The following is an 11360-nucleotide window of genomic DNA, read 5'->3' on the forward strand; positions in this document are numbered from 1 at the left end:
GCGCGGTCACTGCTTGCGGCAACGGGACATGAGCTTGGACCCTCGAGTCCACAGTCCAGTACACAAGACACTAGACCACGCCTAGCTCGTAGAACTTATAGAGATTGTAATACCCGCTATAATGTTTCAACTGTGGTGCATTTTTTGTAAGTGAGACCAGCGATCTGACGATCGTTTCCTGTCACCTGGCAACCCACTCGAAACGTTGGACTTCGTAGTCTACGACTGATAAAAGTATTTATTCATTATTCTGCCACTAGCGAGTGATAAAGTCACACGGGACACATTGATGTTTAGCCTTCATAAACTCTCATATTCACCTAAAAACTCACAAATATGAATTCTCCTGTAGCGTTGATGAAATACGCCATTTTTACTTTGAACTTTTTATTATGGGTAAGTAGGCTTTCCTTAATATAAAAAATATATGTTACTAAATATATAACGCATAGTATTTGTTGCATTCAGTGCTAAATTAGCTATAACTGAAAAAGGAAAACTGAAATCCAAGAAAGGTAAAATTCACAGAATGGCTTTTAATTTTGGCCAGTATTATGAAGCGAAATTACTTCAAAAAAATCAAGATTTTTTTTTTTAGAAATAGCGTTCTTTCCAACTGTTGTTTAGTCACAGAATAGGCTAACTAATTAAATTTGTTCAGTCGAGGAATTCGCGCATTTAAAGAATCTGAATTAATCTTTTTGAGCGTGTATATGGAGTAAATGAATTCCAATTGTTTTTGTTTTTGAATTATCTACATTTTTGTTACTTAGGTTCGGTTTGAACTTATTCCAAACATTCTATCTGCCTGTTTTTTGTTGTTAATTATTCCAAGTTAAAACTTAAGTTAAAAGATGATAAAAACTAAAGAAGATTGTAAGTATTATTACGAGTAGGCTTAGATTAGTTTTCAGCTTTGTTGTAAGTAGTTCTGTCACATTGTTAACCCTACTGACTACGAAACCGCGAAAAGAAATATGTGCAAGATCGATATTACGAAAAACCTGGGAGTGAAACACCTTGGAGTGAAAATGAAGTTAGTTAAGACCATTGATCTCCTTATTTAAATTCACCAGAGAAACTTAATTAAGTTTTATTTTTTTCTCTTTCATGAAATCTTATTATCATTGAACTTATGATAACTGTACTTTTCTTATTTGTAAATTTCTTATTTTAGTTGAACACAAGTTTCGATTTTTGTAGTATTAGACAATTTGTCTTCAAAAGCTACAAACTCCCTAATGTAAGGGATTATGCGTACTGAACATACGACGTAATTACTAGCACTTCGTTGGTCGTCAAGAGATACCATTAACTACATCTGGTGGCCATCTGGTGGTGGGAAGATTCTGATTTAAACCATTTCACTGGTTCTTGCTTTTGCAGAAAGTGAATTCCTAAGTTTACACCAGGATTACTGTGTGAAGTTTGTCACCTCACACAGAGGGACGTGACAGACTAATTTAACATGAAACATATTCCCGACTTCAGATTCGTTTCTATGACACATTTCACCTCACACAGAGGGACGTGACAGACTAATTTAACGTGAAACATATTCCCGACTTCAGATTCGTTTCCATGACACATTTCACTTCACACAGAGAGACGTGACAGACTAATTTAATATGAAACATATTCCCGACTTCAGATTCGTTTCCATGACACATTTCATCTCACACAGAGAGACGTGACAGACTAATTTAACATGAAACATATTCCCGACTTCAGATTCGTTTCCATGACACATTTCATCTCACACAGAGAAACGTGACAGACTAATTTAACATGAAACATATTCCCGACTTCAGATTCGTTTCCATGACACATTTCCAGAGTTAGTGTGCTTATCTTTGTTGTCAAGTACACAGCTACTCGATGGGCTATCTGTGCTGAGCCCACCATGATATTGAGACCTGGTTTTTAGCGTTATAAGCCCTCACACTTACCGCTGAGCCACTAGGGGGCAGTCATTCTACAATTGCTTATTACTAGCATTTTTGTTTGTTAGTTTTTTGAATTTATTGTTTGTTTTTGAATTTCGCGCAAAGCTACACGAGGGCTATCTGCACTAGCCGTCCCTAATTTAGCAGTGTAAGACTAGAGGGAAGGCAGCTAGTCATCACCACCCACCGCCAACTCTTGGGCTACTCTTTTACCAACAAATAGTGGGATTGACCGTCACATTATAACGCCCCCACGGCTGAAAGGGCGAGCATGTTTGGTGTGACAGAGATTCGAACCCGCGACCCTCAGATTGCCAGACTCCAGCCAATATTTCTAACACTAATATTATGACAGATCTATAAGTTCAACCACAAGTAATGTTAATCATGCATAAGTACGCGTATAGCAATTAAAAATACATAAACATATTAAACATAAATTATATTTCGTGAAATAATTTATTTGTTTATTTATTTTATTTGGTAACCATAGACGAATTGCTTATAATATTATAACGGACCGGGCATGGCCTTAGGATTAGCGTGTCTGGGCTGTGAATTCGAAGATAACGACTTTACGAAAGCGACCCGTAAAATCCACTCTTCCCTCTTCCCCCTGTGAGTCAGCGGTAATCTTACAGACTTACAATGATAAAATCCTATGTTTTATTCCTTGCGGTGGACGGAGTTCAAATAGCCCATTATGCAGCTCTGAGCTAAAGGCGCAAGTAAACAAACCTAATGAGTTAACCTCTTACAAACACCTCTAGTACAAAAGACAAAACGATCGACCTATCTTGGAAGAAACACCAGATCTACCGACGCTTTCAAAACCTGATTATCGGGGGCAAGCGTTAACATTCAACAGGGTGACGGTACGAGTATCAAATTGTCTATAAAACAATGAAGAAATGCACACACACAAAGCCTTAACACATAAACACTACTGTCTGAGATGGGGATCTGACGGACGACACACATCTAATCCCACTCTTCTTTTACGCATATGGGGACGACATCCGTACTTCCCTACTCCTAATTTCATTTTTTAAAGACAATAAAGTTTGTAGATGGCTAGCGAAAGAAGCTTTGTTACAAATGTGCAACGTTTCGTCAAGCTTTCGTCATCATCATCATTTTCAAAAATGTGGGTCATCAGACAGTTTAACGAAGTTTAAAAGAGTTCCCCACGTGTTACTCTTTTTAATTATTTGAATGAAGAAAATGGAAAAGTAAAGATATCATGTACTTAACAGATCTACTCTGTTACTGACTATTATTCAATTCATGGGCGCAAGCAGAAAGGGGCAAGAGAGGGCAGTTGCTCCCCCCTTACATTTCACAAAAGCTTTCACGTAGTATGAGGTAAACTTAACATCGTAGTTAATCTAAATATTTTCATTAAAACTGTAAATGTGTGTTTGTGTTTAAGCACACAGAACACGTATTATTTTAGTCTGTTAATTTACACTGTAAAAACTGATTCATACAACTGGACTTTTGTTACAAAATCAACCGTCATACCTAGCGTGGCAAATCAGGTTGCTACACCAACTTGAAATGCAAACTGCTTGTTACAGAATCGTATAAGTGTTCTTAAATATGATATATTAACTTAAACACATTTAAAACAAGGACGTTCACTAGTTACTTTGGCTTTATCAATGTCCAACGGTCAACAGTTATTTTATCAACTAATCATAGTTCTCGGTAAAATACGTAAATAAATACTTATGACGTTATGAGTTTTATGACTAACACATGCACGTGCAATAGATAATCACTGTTACGAGGATCTATGCACATAAAGTTAACATAAGGCTATTACTGTTTCTAAATCAACAGTATTCTAAACACAGAAATGTTTGCTTTAAACCACTAATGGTTTAACCAATCGTGCTACACATGGTGATAACATTTCACTATTTTTTTTAAAACAACCATTTCTCTGGTCTCCCTTCATGCTTCGGACACAGAATAAACTATGGGAACATTTAGGTGGTATCAATTTTTGACATATGCACCAAAATCAAGGATGGAGCGAGAGACCCTAAATGTCCAGTGAAGCTGGATTAACACATATATGTAAATTATTTCCAGTGAAACTGGATTAACACATATACGTAAATTATTTCCAGTGAAGCCGGATTAACACATATACGTAAATTATTTCCAGTGAAGCTGGATTAACACATATACGTAGATTATTTCCAGTGAAGCTGGATTAACACATATACGTAAATTATTTCCAGTGAAACTGGATTAACACATATACGTAAATTATTTCCAGTGAAGCCGGATTAACACATATACGTAAATTATTTCCAGTGAAGCCGGATTAACACATATATGTAAATTATTTCCAGTGAAGCCGGATTAACACATATACGTAAATTATTTCCAGTGGAGCTGGATTAACACATATACGTAAATTATACTATAGCGTAGGGCCTTAGCTGAATTGAGGGCTGAGGGAAAATCAGCCTTCTACTGCCCCCTTCCCATATCTTTTGCGAAACAGCATTATTGGTTAAAATGTCAGTTTTAAAATAACCTCCTTGATAGTTTTTAGCTTTTTATATTAACTTTGTTTTGTTTTTATGTCAAATCCACCCACTGCCGCATAAAGTGTATAGGCATACAGTAAACTATATACAAACTGAACAGTAAATAATGAGAGATTTTTTTAACATCGACTGAAATTCGAAGAATATCATCTTTTTTTCCTCTTTTTTTTTCATAAACTTTATGAAACATTTTCCTCACAAGCAACAATGTATTGACGATTTATAATCTGGTCAGATTTTCACTAATATTTTAAATTTAATTAAGGTCTGGATACAAGAATGTGCAATATTTTTTTTCACCTATATCTTAATTTGTGCATTGTGGAATTGAAATCAGAGGTGTTAAAGCCCCCCAGTGGCACAGTAGTATGTCTGCAGACTTACAACGCTAGAAACCGGCTTTCGATACCCGTGGTGGGCAGAGCACAGATAGCCCATTGTATAGCTTTGTGCTTAATTCAAAAAAAAACATAAAACAATACATCAGAGGTGTTAAAGACATTTACCCATTTACCCTAACACTTATAATCACTTTTAATAAATATAATTTAATAAATGAAGTTAATATTGAAAAGATAATTATTTAGGAGTCATAAGTTATCTTTCGCAAACATTTCTTTGCTCCAATCAGCTTGCAGTAGCTCAACAATAAAAAAAAAGAAAAGAAAAAACAATAGAGGCATTCTGAGTTCATCAAGAAATCTTGATTTTTTATAACGAGTATTTCTAGAGAGTTATCCTTGACAACCGAATATGAGATGTTTTTGAATAATATATGTACTTCTTTGTTTTGTTGTTTTTTTACAGAATCTAGGAGCGGCCTTATTTGGATTAGGGCTGTGGATCCGAACTGATGAAGACTTCTGGGAATATGAGAACAGTCTGTCGGTCCGAAACTATTACCAAGCTACGTACATTGTTATCGCTGTAGGGTCCATACTTCTTATCATTGGATTTATTGGTTGTTGCGGAGCTGCGACAGAAAGTCCGTGTCTACTTTTAACAGTAAGTACATTATAATATCGATTTGACTCGCAGCCTGAGGATCGGGGTTCGAATCCCCGTCCCTCCAAACATGCCTCCCCTTTCAGCGGTGGGGGCGTTATAATTTGAGGTTCAATCCCACTATTCATTGGTAAAAGAGTAGCCCAAGAGTTACTATTTTTTTGCTTTGAATTATAGCTATGGACCCCCTAGATACTTACGTGTCACGAGTAAATGTAAACAGAAATATTGTAATTTTTATTCCACTAATTACAGCTGAGGTTTTCTGTGTATTTTACTTAGAAAATGAGTGATTCACCCGATTATTTGAGTCAATTCCTTACAGTGATGTAATATGTCGACTCCGCCTGTAATAAACATTATATAAACCATTCGGTAAACTGGAGGTTAAGATAAATACAGAAGTCGATCTGAGGGTCGCGGGTTCGAATCCCCTCCCACCAAACATGCTCCCCCCTTTCAGCCGTTATAATGAGTCTATTCGTTGGTGGTGATGATTAGCTGCCTTCCCTCTAGTGTTACACTGCTAAATTAGGGACGGCTAGCGCAGATAGCCCTCGTGTAGCTTTGCGCGAAATTCAAAACAAACAAACAAATAGAAGTCGATATCAGGATACTGTTAATTTGACAAGTTACAGATATTCGGGTAGAATACAAAAAATAAATCAAGGAGTTTTTTAAGATGATTAATTGATATTTTTTTAATAAGTAGATGTATTATTGATTGAAGATATTTGTTATAATTCTTACAGTATTTTGTTACCATCTTCTTAATGGTCATTATGGAACTGGCCGCAGCTGTTCTTGTATGGAAAGCGACAAATGGAGACAAGGTAACTCTCTTTTCCACACTCTCTATCTCTTACTTGCTTGCTTACGTATTTATTCTCTTTGTGCAAGGTGTCATATTAGGCCTCTGTATCTCATTTATACTACATAATTTTAGTTTTTCACATAATATTTTTAAAATGTTTCTTCGTTTAGTAAGCTTTAATCATTAATTTATAAAACGTTGATGTAGTTTTATTGCCATATAAATTTAAAAAGATATACAGTATGGTCACGTGCTAGTAGTGTAGAATGTGATTGGTTGTCGTCCAACCAATCAGAAAGTGCCACGTCAATGAAAAGCCTATAAACGTACAGGCAGTCATACTATGCCAAGTAGTAGCGGTATAAATTCAGTCATAGGTTTCAGAATTAAAATATCGCATGACAAGCACGTACAAAGTGACGTTTTGACTGGTCAGAGTTACTTTAGTAGGAGATGTATGCAAGATCTGACGATGATACTTGAATTTGTTGATTAAAATGGAAGTCAAGGTACAAAAACGAAACTCTCGAAAAGTGATGTTACGTACCTCAAGGTCTGGTTTCAATAAGAAAAGATACTGACAAAGGCCTTGCTGTAAATATAGGTATGGATGTTATTTCGAGACATGGCATAAAGTGCTCTCTAAGACTGCTGGTAAGAAGAGATGATCAAATAAGTTGATATGGGCATCGTTCCATAAGAAATGTAATCGGTAAAGACTGTGTTCTTTACAGGTGAATCTAATTCCAACTGTTCATCACCAATCAACGACAGTTTGTTCGATATCATAGTCAGTGAACAACATCTACAACGAAGCATGGTGGTGTTTAGGTACAAGTTTTGGACAGCATCTTAGCCAACGGCATCTACATAGAAATAAAGGCACCCTGACAGCTGACGGGTACATGCAGATTCTGATATATCACGCCATTCCTCTAAAGGAACACGACTCATCAAGTGGAAATCCAAAAAACAGGAAATGTGGCGAAACCACTTGTTGATTGTAAAGAGGCTGATTTATGGTTTGTTCTACATAAAGTCCTGATATGTATATTATTAAGCTGTATGTTTAATAAAGTCAAAAGCTGACTGAATTAAGGGAAGTAATACAAGACACTTGAAGTAATGTTGCAGAATTATTCATTGATAAATGTATGGTAGTTAAAACAAGGTTTAATGGTCTGTGAAAATTAAAGGGCTCTCATACACAACACCAGTGTATTGTATATTAATGGTCTGTGAAAATCAAAGGTCTCGCATACACAACACCAGTGTATTGTATATTAATAGTCTGTGAAAATCAAAGGGTTCGCATACACAACACCAGTGTATTGTATATTAATGGTCTGTGAAAATCAAAGGTCTCGCATACACAACACCAGTGTATTGTATATTAATGGTCTGTGAAAATCAAAGGGCTCTCATACAACACCAGTGTATTGTATATTAATGGTCTGTGAAAATCAAAGGGCTCTCATACAACACCAGTGTGTTGTATATTAATGGTCTGTGAAAATCAAAGGTCTCGCATACACAACACCAGTGTATTGTATATTAATGGTCTGTGAAAATCAAAGGTCTCGCATACACAACACCAGTGTGTTGTATGTTAATGGTCTGTGAAAATCAAAGGTCTCGCATACACAACACCAGTGTATTGTATATAGCATTCTTCTTTGTTTGATATCTTGTATAATAATGTTTTGTACCGTTAGGAAATTTACTACCTAGTTCTAAACACTTTTTTTGGGACTCCTGTGTGCACATCGCTTGTATTTCCATATATATGTTTCCATTACTCTATGTAGTGTAGAGACTAAGTTTATTAACCCAAAGTCAGAGTTTAAAACGACCGAAAATTCTAAATTTGATTAATGTTTTACGAAGGTAGATGTATTACATGTATATATAGAATTTTGGTAGATATTTCGTCATCATAGAATTAATAACATTTACTACACACACACATGAAAAATAGGATACATCTACAATTAAATTGACTAGTCAAGAAGCATTTATGATGTATAATAACACATCTCCTTTTGTATCTGTGAAATTAATAGCGATATTTATTCAATACCAATGTTTTCATATACAGAAAAATCTGAATACCATAGTTTTTCAAAAGATGTTTCAAGACAGTTCTTAGCAGCGATTCAAATAATTTGTTACAAATCGAATCACTTATAATCTACTATATATGGTTTAAATTTATTCGTTTTCTATGCATGGTCACATTTGTGAAGAGATTCAAACCTAATTTTGCATGGCCACCCCACTTGGCCTACGGATGGCCATGAACTACTTAGTTTTTCAGTTGACCACCTACACAATATTGATCACCCGGAAGGTGGTGCATATGGAGAGCACCATCTCTGTGGGTGTTTATTCAAATGATCTGAAATGTGATATTCAGGCACCTAAGGTTAAATAATGGTGTTCTGTAATTAGCCAAAGATTATCAAAAGGTTATCACAGAAGTTGTAGAGACAATAAAGTTTATCACAGCAGTGCCATTCAAACAAGCCCACTTCAGGATCTCATCAGTTGACTTTACCTTTAGTACAAGTTAATTGGAATTCTATTTCAATGTGTGATCTGTATAAGCTTCACCTAACTTCCTATTAAAGAGCAAATTGGCCTAGATTACCCATCCTTTGTCTAACTCTTAAAATCTAACGAGCTATTACAAACCTTTCAGAAGAGAGTTCTTTTATGTATCTCACAGAAACTTTGTATAAGCAGCTTACCTTGCCACAGAGATAATAACTATGTATTCATTAAGCAATGTGTAGTGTGCAAAAAAGAAATAGGTGTTTAATATTTTATGGCCCAGGGGGTCCAATAAAGTTAATTTACTTAATAGGAGCTTACATAAGGCTGGTAAGAGCTGGGAAGGTAGATAAAAGATTCATGATACAAAAGGTATAACATAAAGAACAATGTCACATCTGGTCCCTTTTATTGAACAATAGGCCAGTTTTCTAACACTTTACTTCATATTGGCAATGGTCACAATTGAAAATGGGCTAAAAGCAAAGGTCTTTCCCAATGTCAAGGAACATCTCATAAGTCACAAGTGGCTTTGTAAAAAGAGTCATTCTTGCCCCTAAAAATGAATCAGTAAATGAAATTAACTCGTCCATGTTGAAACTATTACCTGGCCAAGTAAAAAGCTACAAGTCAGTTGATACTGTGATAAATCCTGATCAAGTTGTGCACTATCCATCAGAGGTGTTAAACTTTCTTGAACTTCCTGGTGTTCCTCCACACAACTTGGAGCTTAAGGTAAGTACACCCATAATGATCCTCCATAATATGGATCTTCCAAAACTTTACAATGGCACTAGATTGTGCATCAAACAACTATTGCCCCATGTTTTGGAGGTCACAATGGCACTAGACTGTGCATCAAACAACTATTGCCCCATGTTTTGGAGGCCACACTCTTCAGTGGAAGCTCCAAAAGTGAGGATGTCTTCATACCAAGAATACCCATCATCCATACGGATACTCCTTTTGAACTTAAACATTTACAGTTTCAAGTACGTTTATGTTTTGTTATGTCTATTAACAAGGCTCAAGGACAGTCACTGAAAGTGGTTGACTTTCTCTCATGGACACTTGTATGTTGGATGTCATAGAGTTAGTAACCCAAGCAATCTGTACATTCGTGCACCACAAAGCAAATCTTGTTTACCCTGAGGCATTGAGCAACTGATCATTTTTCCTTTGAACTTGAAAGAATAAAGGTTTTTGTGTGTTTAAGTTGTGATATTTCTGTCAGTTTTGTAAAAGAATAAAATCACTAAGGATTTCAAATGGAAGATTGATAGCTCGTTGAATTTGCAATAATTTTTGTCCCGGGTAATGCCGGGTACATTTGGTTAGTCAGATATAAAATATTAAACATCGTGTTGATTTCCTAAACGAAAAGTAGAATACAATTTAAATGTACAAACAAAGAAGCAAGTATCATAAACATAACAAATTATCTGAGTTTGGCTTAAAACTCGTGTTTCTATAGTTGTTCTTACATTACTGTGAAGTAAATTTTGCATCTACTACGTTACAGCCAAATTATTAGCAGCTTTGTGTTTGTTAAGTTTTACCATCAAAACGTGTAGTCTCGAAAATAAACGTTCTAGTTCCAGGATTGAAAAAAACAACAACATATTTTAACTTGAGATAGTTCTTTGTTTCTAGTTTAAAGAATGACTTATTTTTTATGCATTCTTTACAGCTCCAAAAGTTCCTGACCGATCAGATAGAGATAGAATTAGAAAAACAACAGTATGATGAGAATTCCCGGCGTTTCATGGATCTCATGCAGATTCACGTAAGAAAGATACTTTAAGACTCATTTCTCTTGTCGTTTCATAAAATGGGTAAGGCGCAACAAAGAGTCTAAGGCTCGAGACGTGATACCACTGAATACATTCCGCTGGGCGCGTTTTAAAAGACACAGTCAACCCTGTTATTCGATTTAAAAAAAAAACGGACAAAGGATTTGTGTTGACTTGTGCTGCTAGCTAGTCGCCCCCCCCCCCTCGAAACAGTAGTTCAAAATTAAGGACGGCTATACCTAACCCTTGGGAATTTCTGACCTAATTGATTAGCCCACGTCTCCCAAAAGGTGTCATTCATATTGAAGTTTTTAGTTTCAATTTTCAACTTATATACAGACGGCTAGAACACACATACAGACGCACTTAGAAGAATTATAATAAAACGTTAATTAAGTGATAAATGAGAACTGTATAAAAAATTTTAATTCCAGGTTGTTTTTTTATTCAGCATACAACATCAACATGATGCTAATATTCGAAGACAGCATTTATATCTATCAAACGTACGACCTTGTGTCGAGAAATTCAATTTATTTCCTTTAATAAATCTATAATTATGAGTTTGTTTGTTTGTTTGATTGTCTGTAATTAATTACGGCAAAAACGGCGCACAATACCGCCATATTTGTAATGAAATGAGAATAGAAACAGAATAAAACAAGTTTACGTTAAAATCGGG

General features: G+C 35.6%; 1 protein-coding gene across 1 annotated transcript in view; it reads left to right on the top strand.

Moving 5' to 3' along the window:
• Positions 1 to 298: 298 nt before the first annotated feature.
• Positions 299 to 11360, top strand: part of LOC111083302 (CD9 antigen-like) — a gene marked incomplete at its 3' end in the record, with an annotated part of 16548 nt that continues 5486 nt past the window's right edge. The window contains exons 1-4 of the mRNA XM_022379734.1: positions 299 to 396; positions 5321 to 5518; positions 6271 to 6351; positions 10576 to 10671. Of these exons, the coding sequence (XP_022235442.1) occupies positions 337 to 396; positions 5321 to 5518; positions 6271 to 6351; positions 10576 to 10671 (435 nt within the window). The remainder of the gene's footprint in view (positions 397 to 5320; positions 5519 to 6270; positions 6352 to 10575; positions 10672 to 11360) is intronic.

Source organism: Limulus polyphemus, unplaced genomic scaffold (assembly GCF_000517525.1).
Source record: "Limulus polyphemus unplaced genomic scaffold, Limulus_polyphemus-2.1.2 Scaffold8970, whole genome shotgun sequence".
NCBI classification, from domain to species: Eukaryota; Metazoa; Arthropoda; class Merostomata; order Xiphosura; family Limulidae; genus Limulus; species Limulus polyphemus.